Source organism: Pelophylax lessonae, assembly GCF_965119305.1.
Source record: "Pelophylax lessonae genome assembly, chromosome: 1".
Taxonomy (NCBI): Eukaryota; Metazoa; Chordata; class Amphibia; order Anura; family Ranidae; genus Pelophylax; species Pelophylax lessonae.
In genome coordinates, this window is record NC_138768.1 from 278,383,034 (window position 1) to 278,404,978 (window position 21,945).

At 40.7% G+C, this 21,945-nt stretch overlaps 1 protein-coding gene across 1 annotated transcript in view; it reads right to left on the reverse strand.

The window, feature by feature from the left end:
• The window catches only part of TMEM233 (transmembrane protein 233), a 65,625-nt gene extending 44,638 nt beyond the window's left edge, over positions 1-20,987 (reverse strand). The window contains exon 1 of the mRNA XM_082259060.1: positions 20,566-20,987. Within this exon, the coding sequence (XP_082115186.1) occupies positions 20,566-20,745 (180 nt within the window). The 5' untranslated portion in view covers positions 20,746-20,987. The remainder of the gene's footprint in view (positions 1-20,565) is intronic.
• Positions 20,988-21,945: the final 958 nt, after the last annotated feature.

The window sequence follows — 21,945 nt, forward strand, 5'->3', positions numbered from 1 at the left end:
GTATCAGTTAGAGTGTGGAGACAAACCAATTTCCATTGACAGGAATGTTTAAAATTATCACCATTTTTTATTTCTGTAAACCCTTTTATTACGAAAGAGAAAAAAAATGTTGCTGTAACTGCTTCTGTAACTGCAGTGTGAGCTAAAGTTTGGCTTCAATTTGTATGTCACTCTACTAGTACATCTAACACTCCCCTTCCCCCAGTGTGGCAATGCTGCTGTCCAAAGGTGGCCCTGTGCTCCTTCATCCAGAGTGGAGTAGCCTCTACAGGAGATGTGTTACTGGCCGGATCACAAGGGGAAAACAGAGGTGAAAGAGCCTAAAAAACACTTATGCGGTCACCACTTCTAATGACTGGTAAGCTGTAATATATTACATTTTTGGTTTTGGATTTAATACTGCTTTAAGCTGTGCAGTAGAGAAAAAAAATTGCCTAGTAGCATGGTGATGTGCACAGTTGGAAAATATCTCAAATTGTCAGAGCTAAATAAATTTCAAGTGATTAGATTAGATCAGGTAGTATACAGTTTACCTTTACTTTATTAAAAAAATATAATAATAGAAAATGGGAGAAAAATTGGTTTACAAAATTGGAGAAAATTGGTTCACAAAACCATAAAGTAAACATGTATTAAACTTGAAGGGTAACTAAATCCAAGAATTGCAATATATTGCAGCCTACTGGTTCTCAGATGTGGCAGTTGTGTCACTTTTCTTTTTCCGGTGAATACGATTTTTAGCGGGCACAGAAAATGCTCATTTTGATCTTGCCAGAGGGCACTAAGGTGGATAAGTGAAGAATCTATGGTGTGGGAACAGACATTCACTGGAAGTTGGACTTTTTTTGGATGGATTTTTATGAAATATGGACTTGTGATATATTTGATTTTACTACATTTCACTCATTTCTACCTATGTATTGATTTTTATGAGATTTATTAATTTTCACAAGTGTTTTTTTACCACATATTATTTATGCACTGATCAGTTTATATATACATATATGTAAGATATATGTCTTTGAAGAATAGCGCTTCACTATTAGAGTTTTATTTAAATTAGCATTTTGCACAGGTGGGTGTTTGCATTTTTTTTTGTCAGCTGCTTTCTGTTGTTTGAGGGTTTGTACATTTTTAGCATAGCAGTTCTTTTTTCTGATTATTAGTGAGGTGGTGTGGACATTTTTGATAAGCGTGGAAGGTTTTACACAATTACACATATCTTGAAGAACTAACCACAGATCTTCTGTGGATGTAGGCTTCCTCAAATCCTTCTCTGTCTTCATGTAATACCAGACAGGCTTGATGATGTTGAGATCAGGGCTCTGTGAGAGCCAAACCATCACTTCCAGGACTCCTTGTTCCTCTTTACGCTGAAGATAATTCTTAATGACATTGGCTGTATGTTTGGGGTTGTTGTCCTGCTACAGAATAAATTTGGGGCCAATCACACACCTCCCTGATGGTATGGCATGATAGATAAGTAACTGCCTGTACTTCTCCGCTTTGAGGAAACCATTGATCCTGACCAAATCTCCAACTCCATTTGTAGAAAGGCAGCCACAAACTTGTAAGGAACCTCCACCATGCTTCCTTGTTGCCTGCAGACACTCATCATTGTATGGCTCTCTATCCCTTCGGCAAACAAACTGCTTCCTGCTACAGCCAAATATTTCAAATTTTTAATCATCAGTTTAGAGCACCTGCTGCCGTTGCACCCCAGTTCCTATGTTTTAGTGCATAGTTGAGTCACTAAGCCTTATTTCCACGTCTGAGGTTTTTGGCTGCAATTCTTGCAAGTAGGCCACTCATCATCAGACTTCTCGGACAGTAGATGGTTGTTCCTGGGTCCTACTGGTTTCCGACAGTTCTGTGCTGATGGCACTGCTGATCATCGTCTGATGTAGAAAAAAGTAAGCATGATGTGTCTTTCAACTGCTGCATTAAGTTTCTTTGGCCAATGACTGCATCTACAGTCTTAAAAGTTTCTTTGTCCTTCCTCTATTAAATAAAATAGGAATCTGGGGCGGTCAATATATATTGATCGAGGAAAAGTCAACTGTCCAGACAGAAAAGGCCAAGCTTGGGCCATCAGCATGTTGAGTCCCGAAGGCAAGATGGTTCGTATACTAACTCATCCTGACCATTAATACTGAAGTACACCAAGTTCTTGGTCTGTTCAGAGGGCTGCATGTTACAAAGTGGCTGTTGAGCCCGAAGTATTACCACTGTTGATATGTTGCTATTAGGGCGCTGAAGGGCCTTTTCCCAAATCCCCTTCCTTTCTATCCTTGTAAATGAAGAGGAGTGTATCACTGAAACTAATATTGTTTCATCACCTGGGAGAAAAGAACTTCTGCCATGGAGGACTTCTCCTGGTAAAGCCAGGGGCTGCTACCTGTAGGGGGTAAACCCCTAGTTCACAGAGACACTTTGTCAAAGACACTTTGCGAAGATACTTCATTAAGGACACTTTGCGAAGATACTTTATTAAAGACACTTTGCGAAGATACTTAATTTAGGGACACTTTGCAAGAGATTCCTTTGGGCCAGTGTATTGTTGAAGGAAAATTTGTGTGAGTTGCTGCCTTGTGAGAAAAAGGTAGTGGCTCATTGTCTCTTCAAAGACGGGGGTGCCAGGGAGAAAGGGCTCCCTTAAAGAGTTCTTACCAACATTAACAAGTAGGCCAGCTATTGCTAAGGCTCCAGCAATGACAGCACGCCACCAGGAGAAGATGTGTTGCCTGGGTGCTGCAGAGGAAAGGACACTGCAAGCATCAGTTGGATGGACTCCGCACCTCTTTATCCCAACTTGTGGGTCTGGCTAGAATAGGAAAGAGTCAGTACCCTGGTAATTGAAAGGGACTTTGCCCATTACTAGTCATGTGGTTCCCGAACAGAACAAGTATAGAGTATATTTAGTCAGTCAGAATGGTAGGTTGTTTTGTTTATCTATTACAGGAACACAACAGGACGACGAGTCAAGAGTTGCCCTTAGAAGGCTGGATGCATCAGCTATCTCTACATGAATGCTAGTGATAGGGATTGTTCAGGTGGGAAGGTTACCTCTGTGGAGAGGACAGTCTCACTGTAAGTATATGGAATGTATAGTTGCTATTTTGTGTTTTTCTTTGCAGGCCAGCAAGGAGTCTTCATGCCCCGGTGGAGGTTGTCCATAACCCACATTTGTATATGTGTAAAAATGTTATTTGTAATATAGTTAGTCAGGGTGTTTAACCATTTTCCCTGTCAAGCAGGTTTTGTTTGTCAAGGAGGGGGGGGGGGGGAGGGAGGGATGCACTGATATAGTGCACATGGTGGATACTCCTTTGAAGACTTGTAAATTTCTTGTACAGCAGATGTCTATATTTATTTCACTTAAATTATTGTGCCTACTGGCCACATATGGAGTATGCCCCACGGCCTTGTACATATGTTACTTCCGTTTTCCCCCTTTTCAAAGTTTGTGGGATACTCCTTGTAAAGTTTTGTATAGGCATTTTTATAGAGGCAGATGCCCGAAGCCAGTGAGGACATGGCTTGTTTGGTGGAGGGGGGTGGATGTAGGACCCTAAAAGAGAGTATAGGTTTTGGGTGATTCTGCTTAACAGGAAGATTGCCAGGTAAATTTAGAGTGCTCTTTGCCTACTAGGGACCATTATCTATTTGTGGGGTCTGCTTATGATGCTCAGGTGCAGCTCAGCTTGTCTGAATGTTTCACACTGGTCCAATATGGAGACATATTGGACAGTGGGAGGAAACCTGACAAGTGAGGGCACAGGCATTGTTACACCCCCGGCGATTGGCATAGGAAAATGCCTCAATGCATGCTGGGTGTCTGCATAAATGCCAGGGGGACATGTACTTGGGGCTTTGGCTGGAGAGCGGGGGCCTGGAGGGAGGGGGTGGCTGCCCCTTCTCTGTAGAAGTTGCCATGCAGCCTTGGGTAGTCAACCTGAGGGCCTGAAAGTCATAGAGAAGCTGAACCTAGAGGTCCTGCAGAGCCGTCTAGAAGGGAGACACCAGGAAGCATCTGATTCTGCCTACTGTGAGTACATATATGTGTCATGGGGCCTGTCCTGTGAGGGCCATCCCTTTAGGTATAAGAGTAAGTGGATGGGTGTGAGTCAAGGGGATGCTAGAGAGTGTCCTGAAGATAAAGTAGTGCATCAAGTCTGCTGCTAGAGAGAACAAGAATAATTAATTCTTCCATATAAGTGACAGTAAGGTTAAAGCAGTGTGTCTGCTTCAAAAAGTAATCTGGTGAGGCCAAGTGAGAGTTGTCCTTATCTACAGTGAAAAGTTCAATTGGAGTATCCCAATATTCTCTTCTGCCATCCAAGTTCCACAATAAATACAAAGCCAAATACCCTGGACAGTTTATTGAGTAACGATCAAACGGGAGTAAGGAGGGATGTGTAAAAAATCCCCAGCAACTGTCTGCAGGTAATCAAAGGGAGGCCTAAGAAGTCATTACACACCAAGCCCTACAGGGACAGTGCTACATTAAGAATATGTAAAAACTTAAATGCTCACAGCCTTGACACAGAATCATTTTAAAATGACTAAATTGACACCAATATTTAGTTCCAGACATCTTGAGGTGCCTGCACATGCCTTTAATTATCTAAGGAGCACCTCAGAAGCCCTGAAATCCATTTTTTTATGCAAATACCGATCTTAGGTCTTGAAGCTAAATTTGTGTTCAACCGTTTCACCACTGACCAGTAGTGTGGTGCAGAAGAGGCAAGCCTTAATTATGGTTGATTGTACAACGTTAGCATTTCTATTATGAAATGTTCTAGGTCATGTGGCTTCTGATACAGTAACAGTAAGGCCCCTTTCACACAGTACATTCCGATCAGGTCCACCTATCAGTTTTTCAGGCAGACCTGATGGGAAGGTCAATGCATATGTAGCACACCCAACGTAGGATCTGCAGATGAACAGGGATCACCCTCTCCTGCAGGCCTGGCATACCAAATCTTCACATGCACACAAAGTCAGAAAACAGTCCATAGCTTTTGATTTTGTTGTTTTATCAGGGGTATATCACCCTAAATGGGGATAGGGAATTTATGGGATGCCCACTAAACTTTAACCAAAACTTCAGAGACAACTTCCTATATACAGACTTCTCTTCAGCTTTCCTCCTGCACACACTTTTTTCCTCTCTTGCACAACTTCTGCTTATTCTCTTCTGATGGAACTGACATATCCCTTGTCAGTTCAGTAACAGCCATTTACAGGCAGGAACTAACAGTCCCTTAAAGTAGCACATCCTTCTGCTTCCTCTGTGGTCACTGATCCCAGCACCACTTCTTCAGGTAGTGCTAGCCCACCTAGCTGCAGCTGCCTCTGCCCCAGCTCACCTGGTGACTCTCCACCAGCCCACCTGACTAACTCTTTGGAGATCTTCCAGGGAAAAGGTAGAAGACCTAAGGCCACTGTAGTCTTTAAGGGAGACTGGCTACATGTGGCAGTCTCCCGCCTTTGTTAGTCCCCATCAGTGTTGAATTACTCACTCTGTCCTCTCTTGCTCCTGTGCCTCCAGAAAAGCCTCCTCCCTTGTGTTTTTGGCAGAATCTTTCCAGTGCCCAAGCCCAAGCCCTGGCCCAAGGCAGGACACCCCCCCAGACAGCCTCCTCAACACAGCATCTCCATCTTCCACCCGACTGCCCCTGCTGGCATGACTCATCGTTATTTAATAGCTCCCTGCCAGGCCCACTCCCGGGGATTGGCCAAAGACCTCCAAATATGCTGAGCAGCCCCACCTAGTCTCCACCCACTATCTTCCAGAAAGTTCTCCAACACTCTGGAAACAGGGGGAGGCACTTGAGAGCTGCTGAGATGAATCATCCAGCCCTAAACTCTAATAACCCTTACCCATTTGCAGACATACAAATTTGCAGCATGAATCAGAGTATAGTTTGCCTGTTTTACTTCTAGCACACACTAGAGGGTGCTACACTTACCTATGGACAAGTGGGTGTAAATGGACTTGTGATAGGTGTGTTTGAGTATTGCACACATGCCATTGGAATAGGGGAATACGAGGAAATGACCCTTCCTGTTGGATTATATATAATGGATTATGTCGCAGGAGAATTGAGAACACTTAAAGTGGTAGTATAGACCTTTATCTGATTTATACCTACAGGTAAGCCTATAATAAGGCAAAAAAGTGGGCTTGAGCACGATATGGCCATATGGTGGGACCAAACCCCCATTTTTATTTATGGAGTGTCTTCAGATTTGGTAGTTATTTCTTTTGCATTTGCGCGCTATTCTTTTTTAATATACATGTCTTTTGGTTCATAGCTGCAGCAGCTTTAGAAATACATGGGTATGCTCCCCCAAATTTTTTGCCTGTTTATTATGTATTCGGTCTGACCAGACTGTCGAGGTTGAGCAACCCTCCCCACCCCCCCATACACACCTGTACTCAATCAGTGTCCACCATCAATTGGATATAGGAGGAGTCCCCTGTAGTGCATTTGCACATCCTTCCCAGCAAGGAGTATTATCTCCAAGGGTTAGAAAGGCTGGATTCATCTCTTTTTCATGGATAGTGTAGGACCCACTGATAATGGGGTACTTTGACGCAGTAGTGGGCTTGAGCACGATATGGCCATATGGTGGGACCAAACCCCCATTTTTATTTATGGATTGTCTTCAGATTTGGTAGTTATTTCTTTTGCATTTGCGCGCTATTCTTTTTTAATATACAAGCCTATAATAAGGTACATCGTTTAGAAGATATTTACTTTAGCAGTGCTGGTGATGCTAGCCCACGAACCTGGAAGGAAGAATGGATGAAGATGGAAACCTGGGGAATCTGTGACAGCGCTCTGCTGGAGGGCTTTGTTATTAGGTAAGCCTTTCATAATGTGCTAGTATGCAATGCATACTAGCACATTTTGCTCTTATCTTGCAGGGAGATTTTTTGTTTTCTTTTTTTGTGATTTACTACCGCTTTAAGGGTTTATTTATAAATGTTTTGCCCAAGATTCACACAACTTCCTTTTAAGATTTCTGATGTAAATCCTAGCTGAAAGTTTTGTGATTTGTGTGTGGAAACATTTTTAAATAGACACTTAAGTGTTCACACTTCTCCTGCTGCACAACCCAGAGGACAGAGAATCTAATGTAGGAAGCAAAATGAATCATAACAGCAACTGACCACTAGACTCCACCTGTAGATTAGGACTTGTTGATACCTACCTGCAAAGAAAAATGAACCATTTTCCTGTGCTTGATGGTATCCATACTGTACAAGCAGTGGGGTGGGGGGATTGGGTGCCCTGCATTTTACAGTGCAAAGCAATGTTTACCTTTTTTTTCTCTATGTTTTTTGTTTTTTTTTACTATAAGGTTTACTTTGAAGTTTCACAAATTGGCAAATAAAAGCATGAAAGGATGGAGACTTCAGAGAAGTTCCAATGCGAGGTGTAAAAATGCAGACATTCTGCATTTTCCTGCACCTTTCCACTCGGCAACCCTCTTCATCGTAGTGTGAATGGGATGCATATGTTTTGCTGTTTGCGCATATTTTCTGCGGAGACCTGTGCTTTTCAAGTGCAGAAAAATGTAGGTCTCCCCACATAGTGTAAACGAGCCCTGAAACATTATGTTTGGAAGGAAAGACAATTAACCACTTCAGCCCCGGAAGATTTTATTCCCTTAATGACCAGGCCATTTTTTGCGATTCGGCACTGCGTTACTTTAACGGAAAATTGCACTGTCGTGCGATGCTGTACCCAAATACAACTGATGTCACCTCTGCGGTTTTTAGATTTTGCGCTATATATCAGTTTAGGTCAATTTGTATTCTGCTACATATTTTTGGTAAAACAAAAATCCCAAAAAGCGTATTTTAATTGGTTTGCACAACAGTTATAGAGTTTACAAACTACGGGATAGATTTTTGGACTTTTTATTTATTTATTTTTTAGTTATTAATGGCGACGATCTGCGATTTTTAGCGGGACTGCGAAATTGCGGCGGACAGATCGGACCCCTAACTGACATTTTTGACACTTTTTGGGGACCAGTGACACTAATACAGTAATCAGTGCTAAATAATATGCACTGTTACTGTATATATGACACTGGTAGAGAAGGGGTTAATACTGGGGTTGATCAAAAGGGTTAAATGTATGCCTGTATGCTTACTGACTGTGTGTGTGTGTGTGTGTGGGGGGGGGGGGGGGGGGATGGGTTCTGTGACAGGCACAGACAGATCGCAGTTTTAGCTTAGCTGAAACTGCTGATCTGTCCCTGCGTGTCTGAGACAAGATCCACCTGCTTTGTTTACATAAGCAGGCAGGTCTTCTTTCGGTTTCCCGGGTGATCGCGGTAGAGCAGCGGCAATCGCCGACGCTCCTCCCGCTGTGCCTAAACACAGTGGGAGCGCGGCTCTGGCGGCGCATGCGCACCACCGAAACAACATGCACTCCAGTCACGTAGTACTATGTGACTGACCGCAGCCAAACCGCCCTGCCACAGTAATATCATGGTGGCCGGTCGGCAAGTGGTTACATGAGGTGTAGAGCTTTCTTTTGGTGGTATTTGATCAACGCTGATTTTTTTATTTTTTGCAATATAAATGAGAATACTCAAAGAACTCAGTAATGTTATATCTAGACCACTGTTCCTGATCTTTGCTGACAGTATTATGACAGGAAATGTACCAGGTGACTGGAAGAAAGCTAACGTGATACCGATATTCAAAAAAGGGCAGAGGCATATCCCGGGAAATTATTGGCCGGTCAGCCTGACGTCAATAGCATGTAAACTTCTGGAAGGGATGATAATGGACTATATCGTAGAGTTTGCTAAAGACAACAACATCATCAGCAGTAATCAGCACAGGTTTACAAAAAGGCGTTCTCGTCAAACCAACCTGTTAACATTCTATGAGGGGGTGAGCTGTGAGCTAGACAGGGGGAAACCTGTGGATGTGGTATACCTGGATTTTTCTAAGGCTTTTGATCCAGCTCCCCATAAACGCATAATTTATAAAACAAGGTATGCAGGCATCAACCACAAGGTTTGCTCTTGGATATGGAACTGGTAAAAGGGCATGTCCAAAGGGTGATGGTGAATGGCGCATACTCTGGGGTGGGGTGGTAAGTGGGGTCCCCCAAGGCTCAGTCCTGGGACCAACCCTGTTCAATTTATTCATAAATAGCACTGAGGACAGGATCATTAGTTCTATATCAGTTTTTACAGATGACACAAAATTGGGCAGGGCAATAACTTCACATCGTGAGGCAGAAATATTACAGAATGACCTGAACAAAATAACAGAGTGGGCAAATACATGGCAAATGAGGTTTAATGTGGAGAAGTATAAGGTATTGCACTTGGGGACTAAAAACATAAACGCCCAATACACTTTAGGGGGGGGGGGACCTCTGGGGGAATAAAAAATGGAGAAAGATCTGGGAGTCTTAGTAGAAGATAGACTTAGCAATAGCATGCAATGTCAAGCTGCAGCTGCCAAGGCTGGCAGAATATTAGCATGCATAAGGAAGGGGATGTATTCCAGAAATAAAAATATAATCCTACCACTTTAAAAAACACTGGTCTGACCGCATCTACAAACCCAAATCCAAAAAAGTTGGGACACTGTACAAATTGTGAGTAAAAAAGGAATGGACTAATTTACAAATCTCATAAACTTATATTTTATTCACAATATAATATAGATAACATATCAAATGTTGAAAGTAAAGCCCCGTACACACGTACCGATGGTCGGCTTACAAATGTTCCTCTTTTCTCCCCGGGATGTCGGTGTCTGCTGAAAAGTGCAAAGACAGCACAAGGACAGCACAAGAATTTTGTCCGCCGACTGCAGAAGTGATGTCATGTAATGGTTAACTTTCCCTGTGTTTTCTATTTTCTGAGCATGCCCAGTCTTGCAAATCTGCGGTCTGTCGGCCGAATTGTGTACTGACAGGCGAACAATCGTCCGTTCTGGTGTCGGCATACAAATATTTTCATGTTTGCACGAAAGACTTTTGTCCGCGGATTGTGCGCAGACATCTGTCGGAGGCACCATACTAACACGCGTACAATCGGCAGATCCTTCGTCCACCGACGTTTGTATGCCGACGATCGGTACGTGTGTACGGGCCTTGAGACATTTTGAAATGTCATGCCATATATTGGCTCATTTTGGATTTCATGAGAGCTACACATTCCAAAAAAGTTGGGATAGGTAGCAATAAGAGGCCGGAAAAGTTAAATGTACATATAAGGAACAGCTGGAGGACCAATTTGCAACTTATTAGGTCAATTGGCAACACGATTGGGTATAAAAAAGAGCCTCTCAGAGTGACAGTGTCTCTCAGAAGTCAAGATGGGCAGAGGATCAACAATTCCCCCAATGCTGCGGCGAAAAATAGTGGAGCAATATCAGAAAGGAGTTTCTCAGAGAAAAATTACAAAAAGTTTTAAGTTCTCATCATCTACAGTGCATAATATCATCCAAAGATTCAGAGAATCTGGAACAATCTCTGCGCGTAAGGGTCAAGGCCAGAAAACCATACTGGATGGTGGTGATCTTCAGGCCCTTAGACGGCACTGCATCACATACAGGAATGCTACTGTAATGGAAATCACAACATGGGCTCAGGAATACTTCCAGAAAACATTGTCGGTGAACACAATCCACCGTGCCATTTGCCGCTGCCAGCTAAAACTCTATAGGCCAAAAAAGAAGCCATATCTAAACATAATCCAGAAGAGCAGGCGTTTTCTCTGGGCCAAGGCACATTTAAAATTGACTGTGGCAAAGTGGAAAACTGTTCTGTGGTCAGACAAATCAAAATTTGAAGTTCTTTTTGGAAAACTGGAATGCCATGTCATCCGGACTAAAGAGGACAAGGACAACCCAAGTTGTTATCAGCGCTCAATTCAGAAGCCTGCATCTCTGATGGTATGGGGTTGCATGAGTGCGTATGGCATGGGCAGCTTACACATCTGGAAAGGCACCATCAATGCTGAAAGGTATATCCAAGTTCTAGAACAACATATGCTCTCATCCAGACGTCATTTCTTTCAGGAAAGACCTTGCATTTTCCAACATGACAATGCCAGACCACATACTCCATCAATTACAACATCATGGCTGCGTAGAAGAAGGATCCGGGTACTGAAATGGCCAGCCTGCAGGCCAGATCTTTCACCCATAGAAAACATTTGGCGCATCATAAAGAGGAAGATGCGACAAAGAAGACCTAAGACAGTTGAGCAACTAGAAGCCTGAATTAGACAAGAATGGGACAACATTCCTATTCCTAAACTCGAGCAACTTGTTTCCTCAGTCCCCAGACATTTGCAGACTGTTATAAAAAGAAGAGGGGATGCCACACAGTGGTAAACATGGCCTTGTCCCAACTTTTTTGAGATGTGTTGATGCCATGAAATTTAAAATCAACTTATTTTTCCCTTAAAATGATACATTTTCTCAGTTTAAACATTTGATATGTCATCTATGTTGTATTCTGAATAAAATATTGAAATTGGAAACTTCCACATCATTGCATTTTGTTTTTATTCACAATTTGTACAGTGTCCCAACTTTTTTGGAATTGGGTTTGTAGAGTATTCTGTCCAGTTCTGGTCACCAGTCCTCAGAAGGGATGTGATGGAGCTGGAGAGAGTCCAGAGAAGGGCTACTAAACTAATTAGGGGATTGGAGGACCTAAATTATGAGGAGCGTTTACAAGCACTTGATTTATTTTCCTTAGAGAAGAGACACCTGATAGCAATTTACAAATACCTCAATGGTGATCTCAGCATAGAAAAAAAATGATTCAGTCGCAAGGAATGCATGAGTACACGAGGCCATACAATGAGATTAGAGGAGAAGAATTTTAACCTCAGGCTACGCAGGGGGTTCTTCACAGTAAGGGCTACAAGACTGTGGAATTCTCTGCCACAAATGGTAGTAACTGGGGGGAGTATGGCTACGTTTAAGAGACTCTTGAACGTACATTTCAAGGATCAAAACCTTCAGATCATTCAGAAATTATTACGGCCACACACACCTACACAGGTTGAACTGGATGGACTATTGTCTTTATTCAACCTCAACTACTGTGTAACTATGTAACTATGTAACGAAAAAAGACCTACAATTTTGGAAAAATAAATATTTTGTTACTTTTTGCTAAAAAACATATGCATAAAAAAAAAATGTCTTCATAAACTTTGGCCAAAATGTATTCTGCTACATGTGTTTGAATAAAAAAAATCCCAATAAGTGTTTAATAATTGATTTGAATGGAAGTTATACAAACGATGGTATATATATATATATATATATATATATATATATATATATATATATATATATATATATACTGGAATTAATTGTTTTTATACTACTAATGGCAGCGATCAGTGACTTATAACAGCTATACTGCAGCGGCAATCTGACACTAACTGGCGCTGGAAGGGGGGGGGGGGGACTGCCACTGACATCATCAGTGACATTAATACAGTGATCGGTGATAGTACTTAAAACTGTCACTGTTAACTGTTAACTGTCACTGTTAACATCTAGAGGAGATCAAAAGGTTTAATATGTGCCTAACTATGTGTATTGGGTATTGCAATGATAATGCAGCTTAGCAAAACCCATTTCAGTGAAAAACTCTCTAGTAAAGTGAACAGTAAGCGCTCCAATAGGTCATTGTAAGAGAGAATTCTGTCCGGTTGGGTTTGAATGCAAAGGGAGTTTGTTTTCTGGTTGAATGATATTATGTAACAGAGATAAATTAAATGGTATATGGGTGCAGCACATTTTTTTCAGTACAAGGGACTCTCTATTACACAAAATAGCTTTTGCTTGTTGGATAAATTAATATTTTGATGGATGAACCATTTGTTAAAGTTCATATAGAATGCAAGTCTATGCCCACCAATAGAAAAAAAGTCACTGAAACAGGAGAGGAGGGGAATTCTGTTTGACTTGTGGTAATGAGAGTGAGTTTTAATTGCACATTATTAGGATATTAATCTTAAAAATGAAATCTTGTTGACCTGCCACACAGGAAATTTTTAATTACCTAGTGGCTTAATGATATTGCTCAGTTGTAAAGTTCTTTACATTAATTATAATGTATGAACTTCACAGTGCTAGCCACAGTCATACATTGTACAGTATAATTGCCAGGCCATCATATATATATATATATATATATATATATATATATATATATATATATATATATATATATAGCGTATATATATATATATATATATAGCGCTACCCCTGTAGAGGTGAATATGGGTATATCCCACCCTGCACAGCCAAGCACATGAATTTTCCCTTCACACGTGAGACAAGAATCTGCCCTTACAGCTTTTTTTTTAATTTAGGGGGATTCAACTTGGATGGGGTAGGGGTTCTTATGGGTTGCCCACTTGATCAGCAACAAACTCTTCAGGGACACAACCTGAACCAATACACCCGGTATATACACACTTCTCCTCTTCTACCTCAAGCACAGACTTTCTTGTAGAATTACAACTCCCAGGACCAGCTAGCACTGATTATTTGATCCAAAACGCACTCAGTTAGAGCCCTGTGAAAGCCCTTTGCAGGCCGGGACCGCTGACCCCTTTAGCAGTGCAGCAAAAATAGAGGTCTTTGGTGCTGGCTGTCCTTTTCCTGTGGCTACTGCTTCCAGTACCACCTCATCAGGCACTGCCAGCCCGCCTGGCTGCAGATACCCCTTTTACTAGCCCTCCTGACTTCCCAGACTGACTCTACATCTATCCCAGACTGCTTGCACCCAGTCCCTTAGGGCATGCCTCCCAGTCTTCTGACTGCATCACCCACCAGCCCACGTGGCTGTCTTCCTCCCTAGAGATTTGCCAGGCAGTGTTCTCCTGCTGTCCCCTCCTTGCTCCTGTGCCTCCTGGTCAGGATCCCTCTGTGTGTCATGAAGAGGGGTTCCTTCCGCACCCGAGCCCAGGCCTGAGTTCACTCCCCCAGTGTAGGGGGCTACCCTCAAAGGCCTCCAACAGCCTAACAATCCATCTCCATCTCCCACCAGAACTCACACTGCCCCGCTGGGGTGACCCTGAGTATTTGAAGGGGCCTGCCTCCTGCCACCCCATCTGTTGGCGATTGGTCAGGACCCTCAGAATACTCCATCAAACTCTTCCTAGACTCTTCCTTACTGCTTCTGAAACCTTCTCCAAGTTTGCAGCAAGAAGGGAGGAGTTGCCAGAGAGGCTGCCGCTGAGTCACCCACCTGACCCAGAAAAAAAACACATAGGCTTGGCTGCCAGCTAAGCCTGAAAATTTACATAAACAGAGAAAATTATGCACTATTACTGATGAAATGAACAAAGTGGTGAATCAAAAATATGTAAATAAATAAAAAACAAGCCCATTAGTTTGGAAGCCAACATCATCTGGTAAGAAGCCATTTGTCTCTTTGCTTCACTGGGGGCTTCTATTTGTTTTCTCTGTCGTGAGAGGAGCGCCGTCTCCACCTGCATGCTGGGACTTGTGGTTCTTCTATACAGCCCAAAGTTTTTTTTTTTACCATTTGGATTTTCTCCTATTCATGGACTTTTCATATGGACTTCTCACTTTCAAAAATGTTTCTGGATTTATGTGCACATGTATTTAAGAATTTGCTTTGATATTCAAGCCTGAAACTTTGCCTATACTAACACAAAAACATCCTATTATACCACTCTAGCAATGCTAGGGGGTGCTACAGATATATATATATATATATATATATATATATATATATATATATACATATTTTTTTTTTTTTTTACAGCTGTGGGAAATCTTTATTTAACCTGAGGAGTGGCAGTAAGTATGAAGAAGACACAGGATTTTATACACCAGAAACCTTGGTTGGCAGCCATTTATTTCTGGTATTTTCTGGAGCTGTAATTCTTTAAATAAAGCTTAACTGGAGGAAAACAGCACTTACAGTGGGGAAAATAATTATTTGATCCCCTGAAGATTTTGTATGTCTGCCCACTTAAAAATAAATGAAGGGTCTATCATTTTTTATCATAGGTGTATTTTTTAAATGATAGAAACAGAATATCAACCAAAAATACAGAAAAAACACATGATACAAATGTTATAAATTGAGTTGCAGTTCAGCGAGTAAAAAAGTATTTGATCCCCAAGCAAAACATAACTGAGTACTTGGTGGAGAAACCCTTGTTGGCAAGCACAGAGGTAAGACCTTTCTTGTAGTTGGGATTTTGGTCAACTCTTCTTTACAGATCTTCTCTAAATCCTTAAGGTTTCTTGGCTGTCGCTTGCCAACTCAAAGTTTCAGCTCCCTTCATACATTTTCTAAAGGATTAAGGTCTGAAGAATGGCTAAGCCACTCCATGACCTTAATGTGCTTCTTTTCGAACCACTCCTTTATTGTCTTTGCGGTATGTTTTGGGTCATTGTCATACTGAAAGATCCATCCATGACCCATGTTCAGTGTTCAGGCCGATCCATCCAGTTCCGAAATGTACATAGCTCTGCCACACAGCACATTCCTGTCCAGCAGGAGACATGATATATCTTTGCTGCAGTTAGGTAACACTTTCAGGTCCCCCCTCACCCTACTTTTGGACAGTAAAAGAAAAAGCAGCACAATTAGGAGCTCATCTTACTGTCACTCTGCTTTCTCTCCCTGTCAGTATGCTCCTTGTTAGCATATAACTATTTCAGCACCACTGTCTGTGTGTGTGTTATTCCCCGCTTCCCCCAGAATGGGGTGTGCTGTATCATTCAGGTACTTACACTGCTAACTTTTAAAAAATAAATTTATTGATGTGTTGCATTGGTTTGAGTCCTTTATATCTGCTATAATACCTTTAAACCTATTACAAGCCTAGACAGAGCATATGATGAAAAACTGCTTAAACTAGAATTTACTTTAACCCTTGCTCTGTTGGGCACTGCTTCCTGTTTTGCACTATAAACCCAACGTTGCTATTTTCTGCATGTACATTACAGACGTGAAAGTCTGCGAAGGACTTCTAGTTGGTAGTAGTAATCAATGGCTCAGATCGCTTCTACCTTTAGTGTAAGGGCCATGCCATGGATTAAAAAAAGATCACGGTTGCCACTGCATTTATGAGCTTGTTTAACCCTTTGGTTGCCATGATGTGTAAGACATATGGAGAGGTTACAGACAGGAGTCTGGCATGTATATTGTCCCTGACAGTCAAGGGACTAATATGAACTGCTCTTGTCTGTTTAGACTCTTTATATGTAATTGGCCTTGAAGAATTAGGGTAGTATTTATTCAATGCAAAATATAATTTTCTATCGTTTTGGACTTTTGTAAAAAAAAAAAAAACTTGGTTGGCCTAAACTCTACACTTTGGAAAAAAAACCCAAAAGGCATATTAAAGTAAAGACAAATTTAATTGAAGTTTGGGAATAAGGAATTGTATTTTTCTTACCTGTGCTTGATAAATATTTTCCCTCCACCAGTCTTTGGTAATGATCACATATGTAGACTGGTACTACCAAGCTACAGTTCAACCCCATTCTAAATTCAATAGATTTGTATTGGTTTTCATTAAGGCACAGAGGTAACATAGTTGCATGACTCATAACAGTGTATATTCTAAAGGTTGCAATGCTCATTTTACAATTGAGTTGATTGCACAATGTAAATATAACTATTTGCAATACAGCAATGTGGGCTATTGGCTAGGTGGAGGATCCCTTGCACATTACTTTCACCTGGGAATGTTATTTAGAAGCACCACCCACCACTTTTTGGGACTGCGATATATTATCTCTCTCAGTATTATATCTTGCTATAAACCTTTTAGCGTTGCACTAATATTGTTATTAACCACTTAAGCCCCGGAGGATTTGGCTGCTAAAAGACCAGGGGTTTTTTTGCGATTTTTTACTGCGTGATTTTAACGGACAATTGCGTTAATCGTGCGATGCTGTACCTAAACGAATTTGACGTCCTTTTTTTCCCACAAACAGAGCTTTCTTTTGGTGGTATTTGATCACCTGTGCGATTTTTTGATCATGCATCAATACATCGGGTCCGCCGGTCACACGCACTGACTTGTCAGTGAACGAGCCGCGCCCGCCCGCAATTGGCTCCCAAGTCAGTGACAAGCGAGTGACGTATCCATACGTCACTCTGCCTGGCCGGGGCTGACCGCCGCAGTATGTAGTCGTGCGGCGGTCGGCAACCGGTTAATGTAGGCTATATGCCTTTTTAACAACAATTGGCATACTTCTTCTAACACAAGCACTGATAAGTCATCATGACATGAAATAGGACTAACAAAAAAAAAAAAAAAACCTTAAAAACAACAAAGACAAATCATCAAAAACAGTAAAACTGTACTGCATAGAGGTAAATACAGTATATTCAGCAATGTTAACAAGAGCTATGAAACTCTCCCATTAGCTATGTTCAGTTTAAATATGTTTCCCACATGGCCCAAGATTTGTAAAACATATCAGCTTGAAAAAGTATATATACTACTGTATATGTTCTTCATATTAATAGCTCAAAGCTATTTGTCTTTTCACTTCCATGATACTTGGAGTCTGATAAGTTTTCCATCGTTTAGTTATTGAGAGCCTAGCAGCAAATAAGACACGCATAGTAATAGGCCTTAGGTCAGCGGGTATTTTTTCTACTCCAATACTAAGAAGGGCAAGTTCTGGAATAGGTTTTAAGATCAGCCCTGTAATTGATGAAAGCAGTATTAATACCGCCCCCCCAAAAGCTGTGTGCATAAGGACAGGACCATAACAAAAGCCACATCCCTTCCAACAAGAGTTGTCCGGTGGTGTTGTCAATTTGGCCACTGTATAGGGGGTTATATACCATCTCAAGTGTATTTGTTTTTAGACATTTTGAATATATATGTGGCTATAAAGAATGTCCTTCTACCATTATACATCAATAAATGAAGTTTGGAGTTCCCTCTCCCATCTAAGCAGTGAAGATGATTTGCTAAAAAGTAATTTAGTGTGTTGTAAAGTTCAACCCTATTCCAGAACCATACAGCAGGACATCAATATAAAGAAAAATATCCCAATCATTAGTGTAACTGCATTATTAGGAAAGCCAATGCACCCACACCTCTGCACTGCTAGATACATAAAGGCTTAGGGTGAAACTGAAAAAGATAAGGAAAGTGGAAAGATGGCGCTGGACCCGCAGATTTATTTTACTGGTAATGTTATCTTAAGGTATTACTGTTGGTATAAATGATCTGGTTCCTGGGCAGGCGGCTTCTACATCCCAGAGGATCTCCACAATCTTCTGGGGTGTAGAAGCCGCCTGCCCAGGAACCAGATCATTTATACCAACAGTAATACCTTAAGATAACATTACCAGTAAAATAAATCTGCGGGTCCAGCGCCATCTTTCCACTTTCCTTATCTTTTTCAGATAAGGTGATTTAAAAAGAGTTGAAATTGAAGCGCCACACCATTGCTAAGAGGTCCAGATACAACTTTATTCCATTAAAGGTTAGGGGCACAATTAGAAAAGTAGTCAATGCATTTTGGGGGTCTAAGTGCCCCCTTCATCAGGGCTTGACCGGCAACAAAGTAAACAAATTAGAAGTGAACTGGACCTTCAATGGCATTCCTTCCTGTGTGAATTCAAAGAACGGGCCTAGTAGTAGTCAGCAGCTTGTCCCATTCTGGCCAGGAGAACACACAGTGATTAGTGCCAGCGGCTATAACCACTGGCAATCATCACAGGAAAAACCCTGATGGGCTGGTTGTACCTAAGTTGATCGATCGATTAACTTGAGTAAAATCAGAATTCCCATACATGGTTCGATTACCAGCCAGTCCCTGCTGAACTGTCCAGGATTCAAACCATCTATGGCCAACCTAACACTACCCTCTCCAGACAATGCTGCTGTCTAAGGGTGTTATTTCATAGATAAAGGAGACATCCTAATGTTGCCTACACCTGTAGAATTTTGTTTGAATATTCAGATGAGAAAGTAATCACGTTATATATTATGTTATAAAAGTTAACCATTTAATGTTGTCTTCCTGATCTCAACTGAATTTAAATGAATTTTTATTCAAGTACCATGTCAATTTCTTGATTTTTGTAAAATGAACTATCAACTTCTGGATTAACTTTGACAAGTGCATGCAGATAAGAATAGTTACGTTTTTTTTCTCAGCCAGGAGGGAAATCAATGATTAGAATTTCCTAATAGAACTTCCCATTAGATTGGATAAGAATTTTCTATCCTTGCCTTTCAATTCTTTTACTTTTTAATAGATTTTAACTCCTAGTTAATCAAACAAATGTTCTGAAAACAACAATTTTCTAACAAAAGTCTGCAGTTGTAAGGCCAGCTAAAGACAAGAAGTGTTTTACTGGCTGGATCACCAGGTAAAATTAAAGGGAAAAAATAAATAAAAACAGAAAACTAATGCAGCCACCACATCTAGGGATTGGTAAGCTGCAAAATGCTACATTTTTGGGTTTGGGTTTAAATAGGCTTTAAGGATACATCTAATTATTATCGGCAACCATCTTATGTTTCCTCTGCCTTAGTTTTCATTAAAGTACCTAGCGGTTGTTACTGCAGGTCAGTCATTTTCTTAATGACAGCCGCTGCTCACAAGATTATGTACTTTTAATGTATAATTGGTATTTCAGAAAAGAGATAATATACAATCATTTGTAGAATTGTAAATGGCTTTAAGATTACCCATTACTTTACCACCAAGACTCATGCCCTGTCTAATGGACACATGTTCTTCTGGAGATTGATGGTTTTAATAACTTTAATATCAAGGACACTTTGCCTTCATTTTATGGCCACCACTTAATATTTTTACAATCAGTATAAAGCATATTGAGAAGCGCTTTAACTCCCATTCACATGAATTGGATATGAAAGTCATTAGCAAAGCGTTATCATATTAGCATTATTTCATTATATTACAGCTACATGAATACCATTATCAAATCCACATAAATTCTGCAGCTACAAAATGTATGTATATCAGCTAATAAATAGTGATACCAGTCAATGATTTATGCACACTGATATTCCACTGTGTTACTGCTAGCTTTGGCTTGGACTCTCTACTGTCACATACTGGACCTTCTATATTTGTAAAATGAGTCAATGGACAGGACATAAATCACAAATCGCTTTAAATTACAAGTGTATTGGTTTTTAAATCCTATTTAACAAATAGTTTATATAAACTGTCTAAATAAAATTATATATATATATATATATATATATATATATATATATATAAAATATACATTTTTAAAATGAATGCAGTGTTCAAATTGTCGCAATCCGTATCACCCATTAAGCAATTATTTTTCAGCCCTAAATTTATGGAAGGTGGCATCTAATTGGTTGCTAGGAGTTACTGCACTTTGCACATCATCACCGCTCTATTCGCTCCTTAGCAAACAGTCCGGTGCGTTTAATTGCTACACCATCCATTATCAAGTCCGGTACGTTTAATTGCTACACCATCCATTATCAAGAAAGTAAATGTTTAGTACTTACCATTATAGAGAACACGAATGCAACAATGTTTACAGGATATGCAGGGCAGAAACAGGCGAATATCGATAAGATCAGGTAACTGCTGGGCATGGGAGGTGGCGTGGATTCATTGTCAATGTTAGTCCCTGGGCTCTCCTCTAAAGCCCTTTTGATTTCTGGACTGGAAAGAGTTTGAGACATGGAAAATTCAGTACACAGAAAGGGGTCTATCCAGAAAGGTTCAGCTGTCTTCTTTGAGGCTGAGGGGCGGCTATGAAACCCAAGTTGGGATTCAAGTGAGAAGTGATCTCATCTCGGCTGATGCCTGATCAGCAACGGAGCAGCAGCCAGGGTGCTAGTGAAAGAAGGCAGAAACAAAGACTTGCATATAGTGACTCCTGAGAAGTGAAATGCAGATCTCTAGACTTGTCTCTTAAAACCTGGTATTGCTATTTGATGCCAAGTGCAGACCAGTTTCATCTTGGACAGAGCTATTGCTGTCTATCCTGTGTGGCGTACTTCCCTGATGTTCTGGAAACTTTTTTTTAACACTGCTGTGATAAACAACTAAAATGTACACGTATTATAGGACTTTAAGAAAGGAAAGAATCAGCGCAAGATGCCTAGAATTGGTGGACCATAAAACACTGATGAATAAATAAAAACATACACAAAATGGATAAGAATGATAATAATCTTCTATGAAAAGTTGTACAATAAATAATGTGTAAAGTGCCAAGGTGATATATCAAGTGCTCATGTGCTGAATAAGAATAAATATGAATAATACTAGAAGTGATGATCCTTTTGTCACAATATAGACTCTTAAAGTGGTAGTGAAATAAAGTGATCCATATAATATAAAAATTAAGAGAAAATTAATGAGGGGAAGAATGATGAAGTACAGCTTCCAAGTTGCTGTGTTGTGAAGGGGTGAACAACTGCAACCCCAGGTTGCACAGTGGTTATCTGGATAACTGAATCAAGTGCAGGTGAAAATATCAAAAAGAATCAGGTGAAGGTGACATGCACTTCAAGTGTCTAATAATATCCAATAAGAACTGGATGAACACAGTGTAAAACACTAATGAAAATTAATCACATTAAAATCGCAAAGTCCCAAAAAAGTGCAAAAAGTGCAGAAATGTAAAAATAGACGATGATGAAAAGCTCATAAGTGAAGAGTGACACAGGACACTTCCGGTGACAACACGGTGCGATCTTTCGTGAGCTTGGAATCTACAATCAAGTGTAATAGCCGCTCACCTCCATTAACACTCAATAGAGCGTTTTGGGTATAATGAATCACCCTATGGAACCTCTGGATCAATCTCCAATCTGCTGCGAGGCTTAGGTACACACTCTGCAATCCTCATGTATATGGACGTGCCACTTCTAGTA